This window comes from Gambusia affinis, linkage group LG17, assembly GCF_019740435.1.
Source record: "Gambusia affinis linkage group LG17, SWU_Gaff_1.0, whole genome shotgun sequence".
NCBI classification, from domain to species: domain Eukaryota; kingdom Metazoa; phylum Chordata; class Actinopteri; order Cyprinodontiformes; family Poeciliidae; genus Gambusia; species Gambusia affinis.
Window position 1 is genome coordinate 9354071 of NC_057884.1, and position 22340 is coordinate 9376410.

General features: G+C 37.4%; 2 protein-coding genes across 5 annotated transcripts in view; both read right to left on the bottom strand.

Annotated features, from left to right (window-relative positions):
- Position 1: 1 nt before the first annotated feature.
- On the bottom strand, positions 2-14354 carry plpp1a (phospholipid phosphatase 1a). Of its 2 annotated transcripts, none has more exons than XM_044144049.1 (6): positions 13763-14354; positions 8313-8467; positions 5626-5906; positions 3610-3667; positions 1733-1909; positions 2-1030 (listed from the first exon to the last, which is right to left on the bottom strand). In XM_044144049.1, exons 1-6 carry the CDS (start codon positions 13818-13820, stop codon positions 914-916), a joined length of 846 nt encoding a protein of 281 aa, XP_043999984.1. In that variant the 5' UTR covers positions 13821-14354; the 3' UTR covers positions 2-913. The 2 variants fall into 2 exon arrangements, with proteins under 2 accessions (XP_043999984.1, XP_043999986.1); XM_044144051.1 differs by lacking the exon at positions 8313-8467 and adding an exon at positions 6867-7018 and having other exon boundaries at positions 81-1030; positions 13763-14336.
- A 1823-nt stretch (positions 14355-16177) lies between these two features.
- The window catches only part of csgalnact1a (chondroitin sulfate N-acetylgalactosaminyltransferase 1a), a 38672-nt gene continuing 32509 nt past the window's right edge, over positions 16178-22340 (bottom strand). For 2 of the 3 annotated variants that reach the window (XM_044144052.1, XM_044144054.1), the window contains 2 exons: positions 22232-22313; positions 16178-19858 (listed from right to left, as the gene is read on the bottom strand). In XM_044144052.1, coding sequence (XP_043999987.1) covers positions 19572-19858; positions 22232-22313 — 369 coding nt within the window. In that variant the 3' untranslated portion in view covers positions 16178-19571. The remainder of the gene's footprint in view (positions 19859-22231; positions 22314-22340) is intronic. The other variant, XM_044144053.1, reaches the window with a different exon arrangement.

Here is a 22340-nt window from a genome sequence, read left to right on the forward strand (position 1 = left end):
GGAGGCATCTTATTGGTCAGAAAACATTGTACATTCAGGTTTTTATTGAATTCATACATCAAACACATGCATCATTTGAGTTAATGTTTGCGAGTTAAATGGCTTTATTTTTCCTTATTTTAGACGTGTACATAATTGTAACATTGTTTTTTTTTCTTTTCTTTTCTTTTCAATAAAAAGTCTGTATGGTGATTTGTTTACATACAGATTATACAAAAGCACATTGTTCTGTATTTGTTTTATACAAGATTCACAGGGAGCTGTAATCGCCACAGCAGTCCAGTACAAGGCAACACAGGACTCAGCAGTCAGCTGGGCGTCACACTAACCCAAAGCCACAAAACAAACACTTGGTGTATGATATCAGGTTAGACAGCAGCAGTCTGGATGTGCAACAGCGCTGTTCTCTGGCTTAGGGTCAGATTCATCCTTTTCTTTCATTCACTATTGGAGACATAAAACTGACCCTAAACCAGATCCATGAGCGCGTGCTGACTGCAGTTCAGGAAAAGCACTAAGCAGGATTACATTCACAGGTTTTCAACGCGCCCTCCCTCCCAGCAGTGGTCAGATCCTTTTGGTGCATGCAGTTTTCTCTCCGCTTCAGTAGGTCACACTAATAGATCCACCTCATTTTTCAATCTTCAGCTTGTGATCTACATCTGGATACTTTTCACAATCTTTCGTTCACCCAAAGCACTGGTAAACAAGCTCGAAATACCCTAAAGTGTGAAATTCAAAGAGGCCATGTGTGGTTCTGAGAGTTCAGATTACTTGAGTAATAATCAGGTAGTTCAGACGAGACGTCCATGCAGCGTATTGAATGGGGGATTTGCTTGGGATTAAAGGCTTCGAAGCTGGAATTCTGGGCGTGCGTTGGAAGATGAGGACTCTTAGCTTAGCTCCACTTAGCTTAGTTGGGACTCTCAAAGTGATTCCCGTTTGTGGGGGTCTCCTGCAGCGTTGTGTGAGGGATGTCCGTCTCTTTACGGCACTCTGTTGTTTTGAAAAAGTCTGATATGAAGAAGACCTGCAGGAATCGGGAATTAAAAAAAATGTTTATACAATGCAGAACTTTTCATATCTACATTTTGTCACATGGACTACAGACTTTTAATGTTTATTTTATGCAGACCTACCAAATTATGTCTGTAATTTTGAAATGGAGATAAAATAATTGTTTTCAAAATACAAGTAATTGAAAACTATTTTCAAAAGGAGTTTGCACAGCAAGTCTTGTATGCCTTTACCTCCTTTGCTTATGTAGAAACTGAAATCTTTACTTCAACATTTTTTATTATTTTTTTTTCTACTTCATGTCCAGTTAGATTTCATGCAGAGCATCTGAACAGCAGGTTGTAGGTATTGCTACAGATTTTAAATTGGATTTACAACTGAACTTTGACTGGACCATTCTAATCACTGATCTAAACTGCAGCTCCTACTCCATGGTGGGGGTTGTTATCCAATCCAAAGGTGAACCTTTGCCCTAGTCTCACGTCTTTTGAAGCCTCTAACAGGTTTTCATTGAGAAATCCAGAGTATTTTTGCTCTATCACCGCTCTAAAATAACTCCTCCCCTTACCCCCACTACTTTTCACATTTATGGCATTAAATCTCCAAATTAAAAGTTTCATATAAAAAAAAAACTAGGAGTGTGAATACAATTGGAAGACAACTTAAATGCAGCTGGTGGTGAAATGTTTAATGACTAGATGATCGCAGCACGTACCACCAGCAGAGCCATGACTGCGCCCTGCAGCAGCCCTGTCAGCACGTCGCTCCAGTGATGTTTGTAATCGGAAACCCTCGACAGGCCGGTGTACACCGAGGCAGCGATCAGGAAGAACTGAAGGGTTGGTCTGAGCAGCCGCGCCCACTGGACCTGAAGCCGCGCCTGCAGGTAGAGCTGTGGAACACAGATCGGTGATTCATGTTTGTTACAGACAACTCTAGTGAGTGGCTACAGACATGTTTTTTTTTTTTTTAAAGAATAATCAAGGTCACTGATTGACGTAATCAGTAGTTATATGAAAAATTAATCTTACTAAATGTGATCATTCCCACATAACTTCTACTGCAGAATAATCTCTTGCCTAACAGAGATGTTTAATCCAATTATAAACCAGAGGAGTTGAATAATTTGTGTCGTCTCAGGCTCGCTCTCAAATGGTTTTGTGTCAAGGACACAGAGTTTAACCTTTGTCCAGGTCTGCGTTTTCGTGTTCCTTCCTGCTACATCTTACTGACGTAAATGTTGACCAAAGGCTAGAGCTTTCCACCCCACACAGGAGAAAGGAGCTTATTGCGTTAATGCTGAGACTTTGTCCCCAGATTTATTTATATCTGAAAGTATTGAATGAATCAGCAGCTCACAAAGTTTATCAGGACTTGGCAGTAAAACCAGCTCTGCACAATCACAGCAGGGTGCTACTGAGACTGTTCATGAGGTACAGGAATGTGATCTTTAAACAGTGTGGCTTGAATGTAAATAAATATCAGCACCTGCCATATTTGGGTGAAACTACAGCAAGATCGTAAACCGAAACATCAGACTCAACTTGCCTGTAAATGTCACAAAACTCAATGCAGACACCAAATAACAGATCCTGTTTGTTTTGTGTGGAAGCTGACTGGATCCTAACAACATTTGTATGAAATTCCTTTAACTAGCAGGGAACACCTCGTCTGCAACTTAAAAACAAAGGAGGGTTCAAAGTTCAATGTTCATCCCAGTCTGTACTGATTCTACTGAACTTTAAACAACTAAATTCAGAAAAAACGTTTCATCTACATAATTAACTTAGTGTCTGGATGGAGATTTTTTTTTTTCCAACCGGGGTTAAAGGAAGTACTAATAAGCAGTCAGAGTCTTACCTACTCTCAAAAGCAGCGATTGAAAGTACAATTGAAAGTAAATATAACCACCATAATGGCATATAGGATTAATTGTTTATTATTATTATTATTATTATTACTTATACCTGCCCACCAACAAAAATGTGAAAAACTCCAATAGATGCTTAATGTCTCATAATTCTTAAGAAGTCTGTTAGGGACATTCCCTTCAGGTTAAATCAAGAAATAGGAGAACCACATTATTGACTAAACAATGATAATTTCGTCAGTTCAACTACAGACAAATTTAACATTCATTGTGAAAGCTTCACCATCCCTAAGTCTCACTTTCAGTAGCACTAAGTTGTTCCTAGTCTTTATGCTGATTGTGTTGGTCTTGTTTTTTTTTTGCCATCTTTAAAATAAAACATAAATCAGCATGTTTAGTGGGAGTTAAAAAGAGGTTATCTTGAAAATATTCCAGATAAACCTTCCCACAAAATGCAAATATTTCCATTTGAACTCAACTAAACATGCCATGTTCTGATTTCTTTATCTGCGATTTATTTTGATCCGTAACAACTGACAACTAAACATCAAACTGAGCTGTGACTGATAGAGGCGACGCAAATTGTATCTGGTTGTTCAAGTTTACCCCTGGATTCTGCTTAAAGTGTTTATGCACAACACTGAAATCATAAATTAGAGAAATTTATTAAAAACATATCCAAGGGATTTCTGCTCGGCGTGCAGCTGGTTGGAGGTACTTACAGCGAGGAACAGCATGCAGTACATGGAGAACGACGAGTGGCCAGAATAGAAGGACAGTCTGCAACAGAAAGACAGAAGCATGACTCAAAACCGGGCCTGTGTGTGTAATCTGTTCAAGCAAATGAGAGGCTGTGCAAACATGCACCGCTGCAGCGGGCTTTTGTTCGTAAACATTTCGGAGAAATGATAACTGAGGGGGGATGTTGAGGTTACATGGAGCTGCTCTTCCTCACTGTCCCCTCTGCCTGTGCTACTTCCTGTTTGAAACACATATGTTGTCATTTCACAGCTGTGTGTGTGTGTGTGTGTGTGATGCAGACTGAGCCCGGTGCTCAACCTAATAAGAAACCTACATTTAAAGAAAACTCAAGAGACGACGTTCAGCTCATAACTCAAAAGGACGGAAAAACGAGTGAAAGTTCGGCATTCTGCTGTCGCTCCTGCGTGGAGCAAACCAAGGCTATCCACCGGGAAAATCTTTTACTGCGAATTTGTACATCATCAGAAAAACTGCTTGGTCATTGTGAAGAGAGAGGTTTCTTCCTGTGATGCACCTCGCAAACAAATATCTGTGCCATCCAAGACCAGAGGATCTGTTTTCCCTGGCAGATCAAGAGTCACGTTACTGTAAGATGAGGCTGAGCAGGCCACCCTGACCAGCCCTCTTTCTTGTTCTGCTGCACTTTATTGGACCCATTAGTGTCTGGCAGGCCGTCCTAAAACACCCGGATGAGGCAGCTGGAAATCTGTGTCCCAACATTAATCTTAAAAGCGCCGGATATATCTGCTCGTCAATCAGTGGATCCCTCTCTTGCACTGCCGTCACACTACATTTAAAAAAAAGAACAGACTGCTGATAGGGGAAAAACGGCTAGAAATATGAACCACACCCTTGTAGAGTTACTGTAGGTGACAAGGAAAACCAGTGGGCACATACAAAAGCAGCTACAGAAAAAAAAAAGAGGAAGGTTTAAGAAACAAAGGAGAAACCTGAAAAGAATAAAGGCTGCTCGGCTATAAAGGAGAGCTGAATTTTCCTCGCATCCCAGAATAAACTCTCCACCCTCAGCAGTCCTCTGTGGTTTCATCGACATTAGAATGAGGAGAGGAAATCCTCTCCTCCCAATGTTCTTCCCGCTGCTCTGAGCAGATAACAGACACGGAAAAGCTTCATAAAAACAAGCTTTACATTCCTGTGCCATCAGTACAACCATCAGTTTTCGTATTCATCATACTCCAACTGGTTTCCACCTTTTATATGTCATTTGCTTATAGCTTTTTAAAAATCGATCGTATTTTCATTTTACATTTATTTTAATCTTTAATAAGAATAATCCTGAGAAATTGACATTTAAAAAAAATAATTCTTAGATGAAAATATTCCAACCTCGCAGATTCAGCTTATTTTTTTCCCACTTGTTTTATAAGTTTAGCACGTACTGCTCAACCTGTTTTGGTTTATTATGCCTATGTGGTCGACAATGTGTCTGTGTAACCTTTTCTTTTTGTACTTCCAAAACAGATTAAAGCGTAAGGCTTCAGGTATTTTGATTTTACTCCTTCAGAGTCCAATTTCCAAATTACTTGGGCAAGAAAGAAATCCAGGTTATCCTCTGAATGATTTTACACTTGAAGCTGCAACTAAAGCCTAGTAATCATCTCATTTATCTGAACAAGGAAGGAACATGGGGAGAAAAAGATTACTTTTATTTTCAGTAACTTGTAGATCTGCTAGTTGTATCTTTTTTTCCCTCTATTATGAATATTTTGGCTCAGTTTAAGATATCATACAATGAGGAGCACTTTTTTTTTTCCAACTCATTCAGTTCTTATACAACTGGGACGTTTTGGCTGATGGTTTTCCTTGTTCTCTAATCTAAACTGGTTTGACATTAGGACTTTCTAAAACACACTTCCTCTTTTAGAAACAACCTACTTTTTAATGTCACTGTTCATCATCCAGCAAATAAAAAGTTAAGAGATCTGATGGCTGATGTATTTCGATCCGATGCATACCTGCCTTCGTTGACCATCTTCGGATCTCCAGTGCAGTTGAAGTTTTCGATGTATACGCCTGCTGAGCAGTTGATGAGTTTCCAGTCCGGTTTGCACACATCCAGGAAGTGCGGCCTGAGCCGGCCGATCGAATACTTTGCGATGTCCGTCAGAGACTGGCTCATTCCGGCACCAAAGACGAAGGTACCGATGGCTTTGTAAACACAGGCAACATAGTTGCCGAACGTTGATTTGGATTCGATGCGCTTTAGATAAACTAAAAGGCACTCGCCAAAGACCATCTGCAAAAGAAGGAGAGGAATAAGTTAGAGTTTAGCTTAAAAGAAATGCCAAAAAGATAAAAAAGAAGTGAAATCACATTTTAAGAAAGAGCAAAAAAAATAATGTTTCATCTTGTAAATATTTGTCATGAAGTTGTTAAAATTACTGATGTTTTTGATTTTTGATGTTACATTTTACTGAAAGAATTGGTATTTCTTGATCAAGAACTAGAAAAGGAGATTTTTTTCACGCCTATGCACACAAAGCAAGCAAAGAACATTACAGCTGATACAGACGAAGTTTCAAAGTCAGTCAATCTTTTGCCGTCTTCTTTTTTTAAGTAAACTAAAAAAAAGTTTTGTTTTGTAATTGTTGTTAACTTTGGCTAGAACCAGAGCCACTGCTTTTGGTTTCCCTGTTTGCTACAACTGGAGAAGACATAATGCAAAGACACTACAGGTTAGTTTCTCCACATTGCAGATTAAATTTTTTTTTATATATTTATTCCAGGAAGATGTCCACTTAAACATATTATTTAGTTATCTTTCACTTAATACTGATCCTGGAGCAGCACAAACCGCAGCTGAATTGATGTGTTGCTATTATTTTGAATATTATTTTGACTTTCTTTCTACAATTTCTGCAATAGAACGAAATTAGCTCTCAGATTTAAAGTGATTTTCCCATCTGCCTTTTTTATTTAGGATGCATCCATCTTAAAATAAATCCTATGCGTACCTCTTTCTGTCATCTTTGACCATTAAAAATATCACTTTTTTTTTTTTTTAAACAAGCTTGATTAATAGTATTTTCTGTTAGCGAATCAGGATGCACATGCAATGTAGAGAAATTATTAAAGCAGAAACACAACGAAACTCAACCAATGTGTAAAGGAGGAGAGAATGAAAGGGCAGGAAGAGCTGTTAAAAGAGGCACAGAGGGGAACTGCTAGCAGGTTAAAAAAAATACAAAACATTTACAATGAGTAATGTGCAGGGAATCATAACAGCTCCTAACAACTCATAGGAAATGGTGTCCTCTTTATAGGGGTACTTGATCGTATCGTCATTACAGAAAAAGCCTCGGCGGAAAGGTCTGTGCAGCAAATTGAGTATTGCAAATGGGAGTCCCGCTGGCAGAAAAGCAATGAGAGAAAAAGAAAATACGAGTTACGAGGGCGTCCGGACAAATACCCATCAGGCAACAGCGCACCCCTTTGTAAAGCCAAACACTGCAGTCCGATGAGAGGGTCCCAGAAAATGAAGCAACCTCCTGCAGGAAGCGTCTTGACCAGCTTTTCAGGAACATTGTTAATGGTTAAAAGATAGTCACATGTTAGTGAAGAGTGAAGGTTAGTCCAAAACACAATCAAAAGATGGCATTTCTCGTGAGGTTACAGATCATCACTACCAAGAGCATCTCCGCTGCATTCTCCTCTGAGAAGCAGGGGTTGTGTTTCTGAACAGACGTCAGACCAAACAATCATGACTCCCTGGAATCAAGCTCTCCCCACAAGTTGAACTTTTGCACATAAGGACAATTTAAAGGTGTGTTTTGACTTTATCAGCAACCAGCAAACATCCTAAAGTTAATTAAAGTTTTTCCAAAAGGATGAAAAATACTACTGCCATGAAGAATATGCCTGCGTGGCACTTAAAATATAATACCTTAGCTAATCTTGGAACCAAGCAGTCCTTTGCAATTGCGATATTGCAAAAGATTGAGATTTAATATATAGTGCATTTTTACTTAAAAAGCACAGGTTGAGCCAAATTTAGTTTCAGCATACATTCAAAACACACCTTAAGTTCCTGAAGAAGCAGGACAGCAACAACACACAAATTGGACCTTAGTACATATATTAACAAGTAACAAGCATGCTTCCAGCTCCCATTATAGACTCCAGAACCAAGTGGTCCAGAGATGCATTCCAGCTGCCTGCATGTCTGTCAGACTGAATAACAGCCATGGAAAGATCAAATAACAGCGCATGTGTAAAGCCTGGAATCTGTTGGTGTCCTCCATGTTCAGACTCAGATTGTTTGCTTCCCTTCAACAAATAATTGAACATCTTAAGTGATTATTTAGATTAGTTTCATTTTATTTCCTTATTTGATGTTTTTAAGTGGACATCCTCCTTCTCCACTTATCCATACTGAATATGGATAAGTGGTAATGTGCAGCTTTGTTCGCTCTGACAAATCTCTCTCGACGTGGACATTTTGACTTGCTAAACCAGGACAAAGTGTGGCCGTTAACGAACGAAATGAGAGCTATTCACTGTGGGCGTGGATAAAAAAACCGCCGCATTTGTTTAACCTGAGGCACCGGCCTGGGCACTCCTTGGACACGTGTGTTACGCTTGTGTTTGACAAGTCAACATGCAAGCCCTGAGACTGGCTGCCGTGAGTAACTCTACTACTTACAGAGCCTATGGGCAGGCAGAGCCCCACAGAGTAGAGCACCGTGGAGGTGACTGTGCTGGAGTGGAAAGGGTACTTGATGCTGTCATCGCTACAGAAAAAGCCCCTTTGATAGGGGCGGATCTTACCCAGGTTAAAGATTGCCAGAGGTAGAGCCCCTGTGGAAGGAGAGATCGGGACTAGTTAACACAGGAAGAAGTCAGAAGTTTACAAAATAAAATCTGAAAGAAAAAAAATTTAAGTAGTGTAGAGATTATTTCAAAAATAAAAGCCAATAATGCCATTTAGGGATGCACAATTTATTGCCGATAACATTGGCATTGGCATGTCAGCCAGTTCTTTACATACTGGCATTGATCTGATCAGAGAAACCGGGCCGATATTAACAACCCATGTTTATTTCCTTCTAGTTGCAGTTTGTGAATGTTTTGTGGAAGGAGAAAAGAACAAATATTTGGTATTTGTTTTGGCATACAGCAGTGATGCAGAGGTTTTTTACATTATTAAGGGAGTTACATATGATATCTGTAAATATCAGCAGCCATAACAAATATATTAACATCAGATATCGTCTCAAATTCTCAAATTGGTGCATCCATAGTGATATTAGTGTCAAAACAAGTGCAATAATGGAAATACCTGCAGCAATGTATTAAGTTTACACATCTGAATTTCTTAAGTAACCTAATATTTGTGATTGTCTTATAGCTTTTAAAAAAAAGCATAAACAGCTTGGTCCAACGCACATTATACTCATATTTTCAGAAAGAAATTGTATAACTTTCTCCATTCCCACATACTTTTTTTTAAATCTGAAAGAAATATGGTTGTTTCTATAAACACAGATTTAGTAGTTTTAATTCAAATTGTGTCAAACTGTTTAAAAAATCCACAAAGCGTCTTTTATTCCCACACTAGTTGGTTTTGAGAAACTGATTTCAGGCAGAATTTTATGCCAAAAACCCCCAATGCACATTAGAAAGTGGATTAACATTAACTACAGAGCTTGATTATGTCATCTAGAGAGGTGGGAACCGTTTATGTAACAGAAGGAGAAACTTTTTTTTAATATCGGCGTTGGAAAGCCAAAACCATTAGATCGTTCAATTCCATCTTCTTTCTTCAGTAGATTTATTCCTGATGAAAAGAAACATCTTTAAAGTCTGAAACCACAAAAAAATGTACATTAATGCGGTCAATCAGGTACTCAGCAGCGTTCTAGGGAAACAGGAAAATCACAAACCCAATGCCAGAAACTACACAGATCCACTTCCTTTAAGCTTTCCTATTTTGTGAAATAACTGAGACGTTTTTGTTTAGTGTGAAAAGAACAACAGCCATGACCCAACAGTCCCTACACATAGAATACCATAAAGATAAAAAGGTTATGCTAATTGGTTCCGACAGTGCAAAGTCTGTGGGGAATGCTGCTGTCATCTCTCTGACTGTTTGGCCTGTTTAACCCATTGTGCTGCAAGAAAGAGTCGTTCCCCTCATTCAAGCGGAAACCAAGTCGATTGTTGAGCTGTGGCCCACATTAACAAGCAAGCCGCCGGCAAGAGAACACGAAAAACACATCACATGAAGATGCAGCTGAATCTCTGAAACTATTCTACTGCTGCTCCCAGCAAAGCTGTGACGGCTGCGACAGCTGGAGACATTAAAAAACAGAAAGGCTCCAAGACCTGTGTCACAACTGACAAGTTGCAACTAATAATAGTTTAAACGGTTAGTTTAATCTCACAACTCAATAGTTAGCGGACATCCTTTCACACTGGTTTACTTCTTTCTAGAGTAACTTCACGAAGAACATTATTTTAGCAGCGTAGACTCAGACAGGATAAGCAGTCTTCTCTGTGAAACATTTACTACAAATTATTTCCCCCCCTCAGCAAAGACATGGATAAATACATCTGCCTTACTTGCATAGCATGTTCTCTTATCTTTACGATTTTGAAGAGTCGCTCAAACAAACAGGCCTCTGTGCCACGTCATGTTTATATTTAAGGGTAACAGGATATAATTAAGCAAGGCAAGTAATAAAAAGTTGGAATCCAGACTAAAATTAGGTTATTATTAGATGAAGGCAACTCTTAACAGGTGGGTTTTAACCTTGATTTAAAGGAGCTCTGTTGAGATGAGGGTGTGAGCTCATTCTTGACTGCCCCTCCTCCATTTGTTCAGCTGGAGGAAGGTAGAGCACCTCCATGCATTGATTTGTTTTCAACATCTGCTCAACGCCTGAACTGATTCATAGTCATTTGGTGAGATCTTAATGTAGAGCTGTGCATCATCTGCATAGCTAAGGTAACCTTATTTTGTGTTATGATTAAATAAAAATCAGTTGTGTGTGATTACATTACCACAGTAAAAGATAAATTCATTTCGAAGCTGTTTACCCATCTCTACCAAGGATAGAATACATATAGAGCTCTGTCTTGTCCCTCTGCATTCGTATAATTTGCTCATTAAATACCCATCCAGTGCAGTGTGACCGCAGACTCCAGCCCCAAACTCAAGACAAATTCTCAAAGACCCCGGTTATAATTTAATAATCTCGTTTACTTGGAAGACGAATCCAGAATCCAATTAGCAGACAGAGTTCAGCTCAGACAGCTGGTTTGGCTCTCACTCAGTGCTCATTTTACTGGAAGGATTTTCAATAACTTTGTGGCAGATCAGCCCTGGGTCAAATTTGAAAGTCTAAGCTTCATTGCCCTGTAGGTGTAGACTGGTTGGATCATGGTTTTAATAACTTCTTCAGCTGAAATTCTGTCTGTATACTGTTTGTACAACCTAAAAATTATTTAGTTAGATACCAAAACAAGTGGCTTTAAAAGCAGCAATCAAATAGAAAACAATCGAATCCCCCAAATCTGCTAAAATGTTTCTTTGATATTTTTATTTAAATGGTGCACGCTTCATTCACCTGTAAGCTGGTTAAGAGAGAAAATAATAAAATGACTCTTTTGTGTTTTCTACTAAAAAAGATTTAGGACAAAATTTGGATGTCTTTCATCTCTGTAGTCATTTGTTGAAATTAGGACTTGAACCCCCCACTGCTTTAATTGATACCAAGTTTAAGTATGAGCCCATTGCCTGTGAGTGAAGCAGAGTTTAAACTGCGATTTACAACATATTTGAATCACTGTCATGAGCTCATAAAAAAGCTGACTCACACCGACACGGACACTAGCAGCGCACTCACTTTTTCCTCTTACTCAACACGTGTCTGTGTATCAATAAATACACATCAATAAAAATAATGTTTTGTAATACAGCAGCAAAAGGGAAAAAATATATTGATGCCATCTGGGTTTTTTAATTTTTATTTTATGTGTGAATACCATGAAAGTTTGGTATTTTTAGACAAGGTTGTGATACTATGTGAAACTTATTCCTACGTTTAGTCTTTGCTTAAGAAACAGCTAAACAGTTTCAAATCAGGATAAAGAGTGTTATGTGATAAAAGTAATACAGCAAACCAGTCATTGATGGAGACATAGAAGCTCCAGAGAGAGAATATCTAACTCTGACAAAGTGAGGCAGTTCAGTCTAGATATAATAACCTGACTGACAATCTAACACAGCACTTTTGTCTTGATCCATGTGACACTGCTTCTACATTATAATTTGCATAGGTGCTCATGCAAAACCCCAAGCTGGTGAGTGGCTTGGTGAGTGAAGATCTTTTCCGCTCCAAGGAAGAGACATGACTCATCACAGCGTCTAAGCTTCCCATTATTTTGATGTCAGGAAATTCACGTGAGCGCTTTTAAGTCGTACGATCATGCACTGCAAAGGCTCAGAAATTCCCCATGGGAGTTCAAAAGTCAGTTTATGGAAACATTCAACTGTAAAGCATAATTGTAATCAGGGCCGATCTGAGGTTGAATTAGAACCTCATCAGAAACGAATTTGGGAGAAACTTCCAGTTAAGCCACCAGCAATCACAGAATTACTGGGCTACCTTTTATATTTTCTGTGCTTTTTTTTAAATTTTGATCATTAACTTAAAGTTAAGTAAGAGTTCCTTAAACACGCTCATTTTTATGGATAGAACCGTGTGAGAATGATAAAATAGCATATATGTTGTTTGTTTATGTAAATAGAGAATTTAAAGAATATTTGGATCAGGTGATAATGTTATTCTGCAGCTGACCCAGTTTTGAGTTGTTTATTCTAAGAAAATGCAGAAAGGCAAAAATCTAGACATTTGAGTGTCTACTCAGGCTATTTTTAGAACGTAAAAGCCCAATAAGTGAAATGTTACGAACTCAAAGGAAATGGACAATGTTACATTATAAAAAGTCAAAAAATGAGTTTTTGTTTTGCCTATTAGCCATGACACTCATTACATCTGTTAACCAGAGGCAATGAGTTGAGTTAAAGGAACCCAGGATGTAAAATCAAATACTCATTGACTTTTCTAAAAACATTTACAGAGTGCAAAAATGACTTTTAAAATAAAAATAAGAATTATTATGACTATAATATAAACATAAGCTGGTGTGATCAACTTCAGTAAAGATACAATAATTAAATTTACAAAAATGTTTAAACATAAGCTAATTAATTCACTCATTTTCAAAACTAGCACAATAATATTAAACTTCTGTTTGGTTTTCTTCTCTCTTTTTTCCATACATGTATTTAAAACACAGGAGAAGTTTTAGGCTAGTTAGGCTATTTACTCAGCTGATTACAAACATCCCTCTTTCTAACCGCATATTTTAAACAGTGCTGCCTTAATAAGACTGCAGGGAGGCGCAGCATAATTCTAAGTATTTGTTTGCCAATTTTTCAGCCAGCTGACTGGTTATGTGCAGCAACAGGCAGGCGGTGCCCAGTCACTTTCTATTGCAACTAAATAGAAGAAAAGAAAACGTAAAACAGAATGATTGCAACTGGTTTAAGCTATTCACATAAATTTCGAGCATGCCTTAACACATATACAATTTACGCATTTGTAGACATGTCTTGTAAATTCAATTTCTTTCTTCCCAGTTTAGCAGCTGACTGTGTCTCCAATTATGCGCAAATTTTACTAATACCTCGGGCAGGCCCAGACTGCGTCTAAATATTATACAGTCAGAAAACCCTCCCCAAAAGAAACAAAAAAACATGAGCAGTTGTTACAAGTTTACAAGCTCAAAGGTCTTTTACAACACTAAATATATATATATATATATATATATATATATATATATATATATATATATATATATATATATATATATATATATATATATATATAACAGAGGACATACAAATGTTATTTGTTAAGTGGCTTATATATAAACACAGTCCTGCACATTCACCACTCTCTTCACAAGATAGTAAGCTGTTAAATGCTCCAAAAGAAGGATTAAAGCCACACACACAACTCATCTTATATCATGAACAGGACAGCAAATAGCCCACAACAGTGAATGCAATGTTTAAACACATACCTAGAATTAGACAGACTAAATCGAGCAGGACAAAAGGTATTCCTTTGGTCTCAAACATGTTGACTCCTCTCCGTCTGGTCCCTGTCTCTGCGTGTGTTGCCTCTGCTGCGCTTTAATAACCCTCAAAGGTGGATGCTCCTCCTCGCAATGCAGTTACTCCTACTGCTCCAGCTGTCGTTGTTTTCCACTCGGACAGTAAAGATAAAAAAAAAAAAGGGAACCAGCGGCAGCAAATGGTTCCTAAAATATCACAATAAAAACGTAAAGAACTACCCGGTCCACAGGAGACCTGTTTACATATGAGGCGGTGGATGCCACTAGCTGCAGTTGTTATCGCTCCTCTTGCTGGGTGGTGGAGTGCTGCTCTGCCAACAACAGAGCCGGAGCTTCATTGTGATTTCACAGCTGCTAAGTGCTTTTAAATAAAACAACTCACTCTCATGAACGGCACGGTCATTTGGACGGACACCTGTCCCGTGACGACGTCTGCAGCCAGTGAAATATGATCCGAAAGCCGAGCCGAAAAGCTGCGAAGACCTCACCGGCTGCAGCAGGCCATGGTGCTGCCTTCACGTACAAGACAGGAGTCCGTAAATAAGGCGGATTCATTTTGCATTCATGTAGCATCGGCAGAGTGGGAAAAATGCATATTCCTACACAGTTTTTACACTGGGGCTCTGGTAAATGGTTATAACATTTTCCCTGCAGCAACTCTCCTTGCGTCTTCATATCTGCATAATTCTGCTGGAGGTAAAAGCACATTAACAACAAAGTAATGCTAAATACCTTTCTTTAAATGTCACGACCATTAAATCTACCCCATTCGGCTTTTATTGCCAATCTTCAACATGGTTCTAATCCAAGACCGTTTAATTGCATTTCGCAGTTATAAGTGAGGCAGTGAATGACGGCCTACACACTTAGCAATACAAGCCAAAAATTATTTGTTTATCTCAATTTTATTCATTAGAACAACAACAACAACAACAAAAACAAGTTCACAAACACACTATGTGTGTTCATGTTTGCCAATTTTCATGGAGATATAAACTATCAGAAGTTCTTATATCAAATGAGTTTATGTCAACCATCTTCACTAAATTATATATGAGCTGCAGCCCATTAAACTAAGGCAATATTGTTGATTTTCTGACTAGAAACCTGCCAAAACTAATGTCAGAGTACAATAAATATGCTGAAGTAAGTCTTTTTACACCACAGAACATGTTTTGGGGATTTTATATGTTTTATATTCGGGGACACCTGAATGAAAGTTTGTTTTTTTCTATCATTTCTTCTTGTTACATTGTCTTTCTTGCATGCTACATCATCATATGTATGCTCCTTTATTTATGTATTTACTTATGAATAATCTTCTTTTTAATCATCTAAGTTTCCCCCTGCTCCCCGAGCAAAAGCTATGTTATGTTTATAGCTTGTTTGAACTTCTAACAGGAAGACACATATTCTTGTGATTCATTGTAGGAAGCATGTGATAAGCATACATTGATTAAATTGGTTACAGAGGTTAACAGGTACTTCAAAGTGGGGCAAAGATCAAAGCGGTCTTCTACTGTCTTTTAAAATAAGTGAATTAAAAAAGGCCATGGCTGTTTATGATTAATCTCCTGGGATGATAAAATTGGATGTTTATTCACAGAGAGGACAGTTATAATTTAAACATTATGAATACAAAGCCTGAGCTCTGTTTTCACATATGCAAACAAAAAAAATCTTGTGAAGAGTAGAGTAAGCCCAAAATAATTAGTTTGAGGTTTAACAAAATTGCCAGTTGGAAGTTCAACTTTGAGCAAGTCAGTGACCCTAAAATTTAGAGTTACAAAGAAAGGTTTAGAGCAGTAGTTTAAGAAAAGTTTGACTGTTCAATTCAAATAAATGTAAAAATAAATTACAGTAATGAGAATTTATTTTTTAGCAAGTCAATGTAAGAGCATTACATTAACCCTGTGAATGTTAAACAGGAAGAGGCGTTGTCTACAATCACAATCATTAGCTTATCGGCTCCATCTAGAGGTTTGGAAGTAAAGGTACAGCAATGCAATGGATTAACTTAAGAGACCAAAATTTATTTGAAAATCTTCTGAAAAGTAAAATAAAAATTACAAGTTTCCTATATGTAAAAAGGTGCAACTTGGAAGAAGCAGGACATTTTGAAACAAATTGGTAGATTTCAAAATAAAAGAACTTTTGTTTGTTAACTTCTCTAAAATTGAGTTTTCTTTTCTGACAGAATAACATCCACAAAATGGCTGACCTTCAAGTTTCTTTTTTGTTTAGGAGAAAAACACCAAGGTGCTTAATTATTCTCACAAATCAGATTGAAAGACTTTGGTAAGGCAGAAGTACTGCACTGAAAACATACATTGTTAAGTGTTTTTGCAAAAAGAATCAGAATCAGAGTCAGGTTTTATTTTATGTTCTTGCAGAGGAACAAAGTTTTTGCCCTTGGAAAAATACACATCAACCATGTATCACATATGAAAAAAGCCTTCATAATGCATAAATATGTACATTCAATTCATTTTCACAAAGTTTCAAAACCAATCTGACAAAATAACCTAACGATTGTTGAAAAACAAAAGTATTTCAGCAAAAAAGTAAATGATTGCCAGTCATTTTGTTTCTAGATCCTTATCAAGTGCTGCACAACACGGCAAATATATCAGAATAAATAAATGATTGCTTACTACTGCTAATCATAATTTACTTCCCTATTGCACAAAAAACTCCTCTTGATCAATATGAAAAATAAATTGCTCTGACTTGTTTAGTCGTTGTCAACATAAATTCACCAAACATTAACACTCCCTGTTAAAGGTTTACAAAGTAATTTATGTGACACACACAGCAGGTCTGAGTTTTTTTTTACCTGATCTTAAAACCTCAAAACTCACATCCATGCCTATTGGTACTATTGGTAAAGATGTGCAATGAAAGGTATATGAAATTCAAAACAATAATAATGACAAAAAAACCAAATCTAACTTCTAGCATTATTAGCAGCAGCACCATCACTGGAGCTGCTATTGTCACGCCTAAAAAATGTTCATAGAATAAATGCATTTATTTTACTTTTTAGGTAAAGTCATTTTGATTTCCCATTTTTCTGGGATAGATGATGTAAAACGAGTACATTTTTCCTATCCTCTTGTCAAAATAGGAAAAAGAGGAGAACATTGAATTTGAGTTAGGCACATGTGGTTGAATGTTTTTTACGTAAGGTGGAGGGGATGATTCGGTGACGTTGGCCTGTGCCACACAATTGAATTGGGTTGACAGTACATTGTAGAGCAGGATAGTGACCTAAAACACAGAAAAACCAACATGGAAAAGCTCCAGTCAGCCATTAATCACTTTCTATGGCTATCTTAGTCCACAGACCTTAATCTTATTTCTCTTCATTTCACAGAGAAAACGGCAGAAGGACCCAAGACTCTTATGTAAAGAAGAATGGCCAAAGAGTTTTGTCTCCGTTTTCTCTGACCTTGTAAAATGTTACATGAGAAATGCTTTTCTTTTGTGAGGAAGTAGGTTGTGCAAATACGAGGCGGTAGGGGCGTCAATAGGGGAAGCAATAATAATTTTGTAAAAAAAAAAAAAAGTTGATAGAAATGCAGAATCATTCTGTCTGTTAGCGATTCTACTCAAATTAAAGCTAGAGTCTCCCCAAATCGTTAATTTTACCACAGTAAAATAATTTCTAGGCTTTTTTCCACATCTTAAAACAGTGGCGCTAATAAGGCTAGAATGAGCTGAATGTAATACTGTCCAAGCAGGCAAAAAATAAAATAAAAATTCTAAGACTTGACATTTACAGAACACAATTATAAATACAGAAGAAAAGGCAACTGAAAGAATAATTTATGTAAAACCTTACAAGACAGACTTTAAAAGAGTCCTTCACTGATAGCTCGACAGCATGTTATTCATTTTCAAACCAGTGGGTGGCTCTGTTTACACACGTAAAAAACTTCAGTGCAAGTTAAACTTTCACTGATTAAGAAAAACAGACGGATCTGACATTATTTACATAAGGCACATAGTTGAGATGTATAACGGCTCACAGTTGCATAAAAAAACAACTTGAAATGGCTCTCATACACACAGACATTAATATGATTCTGTACAGAAGTTTACATACAATTATGGACATAAATGTCACATTCATTTTGAGTTTTTTATCAAAGCATTTGAACTGCTCTTTTTATAGAATGGAGAAGCTATGAAGTATACAATTTTAATGGTTACTAAAAACTAGAAATGGAACTGCATATTTGAATGTATGGCGGATTTTCTCCACACATTGTCAAACATTTGCATACAGACTCAAATACATGGATACAGCACTTCCATGAGTATCTGGATAATGTGCTTTTGTAAGCTGCAGCAAAAACATATGCTTTTTTAGCCAGCAAGAAACTATTTGTACCCTCTGTTTATCAGAAATTGTTGTTTAAATTGGATAGTTTTCTGGGTTATGTTTTAATAATGTTGGAACAATTCCAGACTTATTGGTAGCCAGGTTTATCAATCCAAAACTTTGCCTTGGATGTGCGTTTTGGATCACGGTTCTCTTGGAACATCCGATAGGATCCAAGATTCAACCATGTGACCAAGGTTCAAGCCTGTTTTAAAATGGAAGATGCTGGACCAACAATGAGAACATGAAACTGGAAAAATAAACTTCTCCACAATAGAGACTTTCAAGCTTGACAGAAATGTGCTGCTGCCCACATGGACAAATCAAATGCAAAAAGAGACAAAGATGGACTGTTTGGTCACAGTGACATTAGACTTTCAAATATAAGTGTGTATAAAACACCTAGTATGGTGGTGGTAGTATCATGCTATCAGGGGGTAATTTCCCAAAGTATGGCTAGAATAGTGAAAGGTGTCTACCTCCTTATTCTTAAACTCCCACCCATAACTCGGACAAGATTCCATGTTCCAACAAGTCAATGGTCCCACACAGAAATCAAAACTGGCTTGAACTATGATTAAAAGCTGAGCCAGAAAACCAAGCTATTTAAATAATCTCCACCATTTCTGAAGAAAAATAATCAGAATTGCCAAAAGCCTGTTTAAAAAAAGTGTATGGTTGAATTGAAACTTGCAAATGGGCATTTATGCAAATATTTATAGAAGTGCATGTTTGTTTTTGAGCCTGTGTGTCTAATTTTGACTGTGTGAATCAGATAACATACCCAATAAATTCAAACTTGCAACAAATTAGAAGTTTCACATTGTATTATCAGGCTAAAAGCCCATAATTAGTGCATTTAAATTACTCACTGGACCCATAAATGCATTTTTCTCACTTTTAATTAAATGTATCCAGACTTTTATAGAATCAAATCTGAAGTCTTCATTGAAGAAGATTGACACTTCTTTTACTTTTTAGCTTTGATTTACATCATATGGTTGCGCTCAATTAACCTTGACATTGTTGAACATGAATTCAAAGGACAATAAAAAAAGAAAAACAACAAATAACTGGTGGTACTTTTTCATAGGAGCAAGTAAAGATGTACCTAAATCACATGTCACATATGGAGTGAAAATACAAAATACAATTTTTCAACCAAACTCTTTCTCTAAGTTTTTAGTCCACAACATCTCTTCCTTGTTCCCTTGCATTTCCTGCACATATATAAAAGAGTGAGCCTGGTATTTGGTTTAGAGAAGGATGTCAAATTAGGCAACTTTACCAAAATCCTTTCAGAATTATACAAAGCTTAGATACTGATTCACCTGCTGGATGCAGTGCCTAGCCTTTCTCAGTCCAGAGTCACGTCTTCTTTGGGTTCTGCAGTTTCTGCTTGTGGAGATGAGCTTCGATCTCATGCCTGAAGAAGAGCATTCCCAGCTGGCCATGCGAGGCCTCGTTCATGGCCTTGGACTGCATGCACATTCGGTACTGGTCTGGCGGCAGCTCGTCGGCGCAATGCTTCTCGTGCCACAGGTGGAAGAGGCCGCGTGACGGCGCTCGGACGACCAGGAGGTTGCTGTGGAGGTACTTTCTGTAGAGGTGGACGTCTTCGCCGCCCCAGCCTTTGATGTCAATGTCAAAACCTCCTGGCAGAACAGACGTGGTCATCAGTGCGCAAGGCTAAACATGTTGCAGCATGACTCACAGTTATGGTGTCATATTCACTTCCTTTAAAAAAAACGATGAAGGCTGCTTCCTGCAAGGTTCCCGACTCCCTCCTGTTTTATTTTGATTGTTATATCCGTCTCCATCTTTCTTTTTTATATTAAATTTTAAAAAAGCGTGCCATTTTCACAAAATTTTACTTTGTTACAACGGTCTTATTTAAACTGGAGGAAAAAAAGAAATTGCTGTATTTCTTTGAATTGAAGGGTTTTACAAGTCTGGATATATAAACAACACCTGTTCTTTACCATCTTCTAAAAATATTTTATTGATCCACCAAAAACCTCCAAAACCAAATAAACAGGAAGTCCTAGATTGTCCTCATTTATCAGACAAAATGTAAGGCGAAAATGAAAATGCCATGTTCAAAAAGCTAAGTACAGCTTTGCTGCTTCCAGAAGATTCAGGAGGGAAAATAGAAACCAGCTGCTAACGAAATGCAAATGAATAATTGATCAGGAAAGGTAGCCACCTCAGTAAAAGAGTTGTGTGTTTACACAGGATGGAAAGAAATCAGTAATAACTTTATAGAGAATCTGTTCCTTACAAATCCATTTCTAAATTATTGGAACTCCCTCATTATATGATGAGAAAAGCTATTCAAAAGCAGAAAACAATTTCAACATTGAACAGTCTTTTCAGGTTGGTGATCAAGACAGCAGTGCTAACAATTATGTCCACTTTTTCCAGCCACAGCTTTTTCCATTTTACCATCATCTCTGTTGAGAGAATACTTGAAGTAGTATTGAATGATCACCTTTTGGTGAGGGTCTTATTTTTTTTTTATTGCAAGAGCAAGAGTGAGATTTTGTCTTCTGTAGCTAAAAGTAAGTGTTTTCACAGAGCTCAAACTGTTTTAGTGAGAGGGGAAATGTCTGTGACTAAGACAGGAGGCCAAGCAGCCTTCTGTTAAAGCACTTTAGATGGTCATAGTCTCTATGACTGGAAGTCTTCACACATTACGTCACTGCATGAATCATTTTGCTAACATAAATTAATCAAGTCAAACCTTTGACAATTAGTGCTGGAGTTTACGTGCAAACAAAAGCAAGTACAAAAGCTGCCCATCTTTTCCTATATTAGGTCATTTTAGGAACTGTTTGGACAGAATCCATGCATTATGGTTTGTGTGTATTTGCATGTGTATTTAAAACTAAAACACAGAATTACAGATTTCAAATCAAAGGGAATTAAAACTGATGAATAGGTGTAACTTTATAAAATACCACATCAACTAAAAATTAATTTATTTCAGTAGTTTCATTTGAAAAGTTAACTTTTCATTTTAAAGATTATGGCTGAGAGGCAACGAAAACCCAAAATCCAGTGTCCCTTAAAATTAAAAGATTACTTTGAATTGATTAAGATTTTTCTTGAATGTAAAAAAAAAAAAAAGAACAAATTAGAAAGCTTATGTTATGCCCTACACAGTAACAGAGAAAACTGATAACTAGACAACATTCCAGCAGAGATACATGGCTTTCCCTCACAAGGAGGGTAAGGCACAAAAGGCATATGAATGGAAAGTTGAGTGGAAGGAAAATATTTTGGTTAAATTAAAAGTGCACAAAAGAAACTCGTGAAGCCAAACCTGTTTAAGAATTTAAGGAAGAATATCAAGGCATAAACTGAAGCTAGGAAAAGTGCATAAAGAGACTCAACACATAGAATTATTCAGGACATTAGTCACAAGTAAATTAGGTTGTGTTACTAGAGATGCCAGAAGTATTATCATTTTAAGCATAACATACTGAATGCATGTAATACACTGCACATAGCTATACTCTTGAGTAGGGTGTTAGTTATTTTATAAAAATAGTTTCTTATTGGTTCTATGCAATATTTAACTCTTTTAATAAACTGGATTTTGATTTTTAATGAGCTGTGAACCGTAATCATTTAAATTAAATTATCACTCTGTGTTTAATGAATCAATGTAATATACGAGTCTCACTTTTTCATGACACAGATGGGACATAGGAAGACTCTGAGCTGTACTGTTGCTGCTTCATTAAATTATCGTTCAGGGTAATATAATAATACCAAAGCTCCGCATTGCGAATAGTAATGCATTCCTGAGCCATTAGTGCTCTGCTGTTTTTCATGTCCGTTCAGCAGCGGCACCATTAGGACAATAGCGAGGATATTACTGCCGCATCTGATGAAGCCGTTTTTACTGTGCAGTGTCACGCCTCTACTCTGACAATCAGCCCTCAGGAGGAACTGGTTATGGATTCCCGAAGCCGTTGAAAAGTGGTGTGACTGCTATGTTAATTCTGTTGTGTAATCCTTACCTATGTTGATAAAGTCAGACCTGTATTGGCAGGTCATACCAAAACCAAAATCCCTCCAAAAGCCTGTGTCTTTCTTGATCACCTAGAAGGAGAGTTGCAAACATATTGT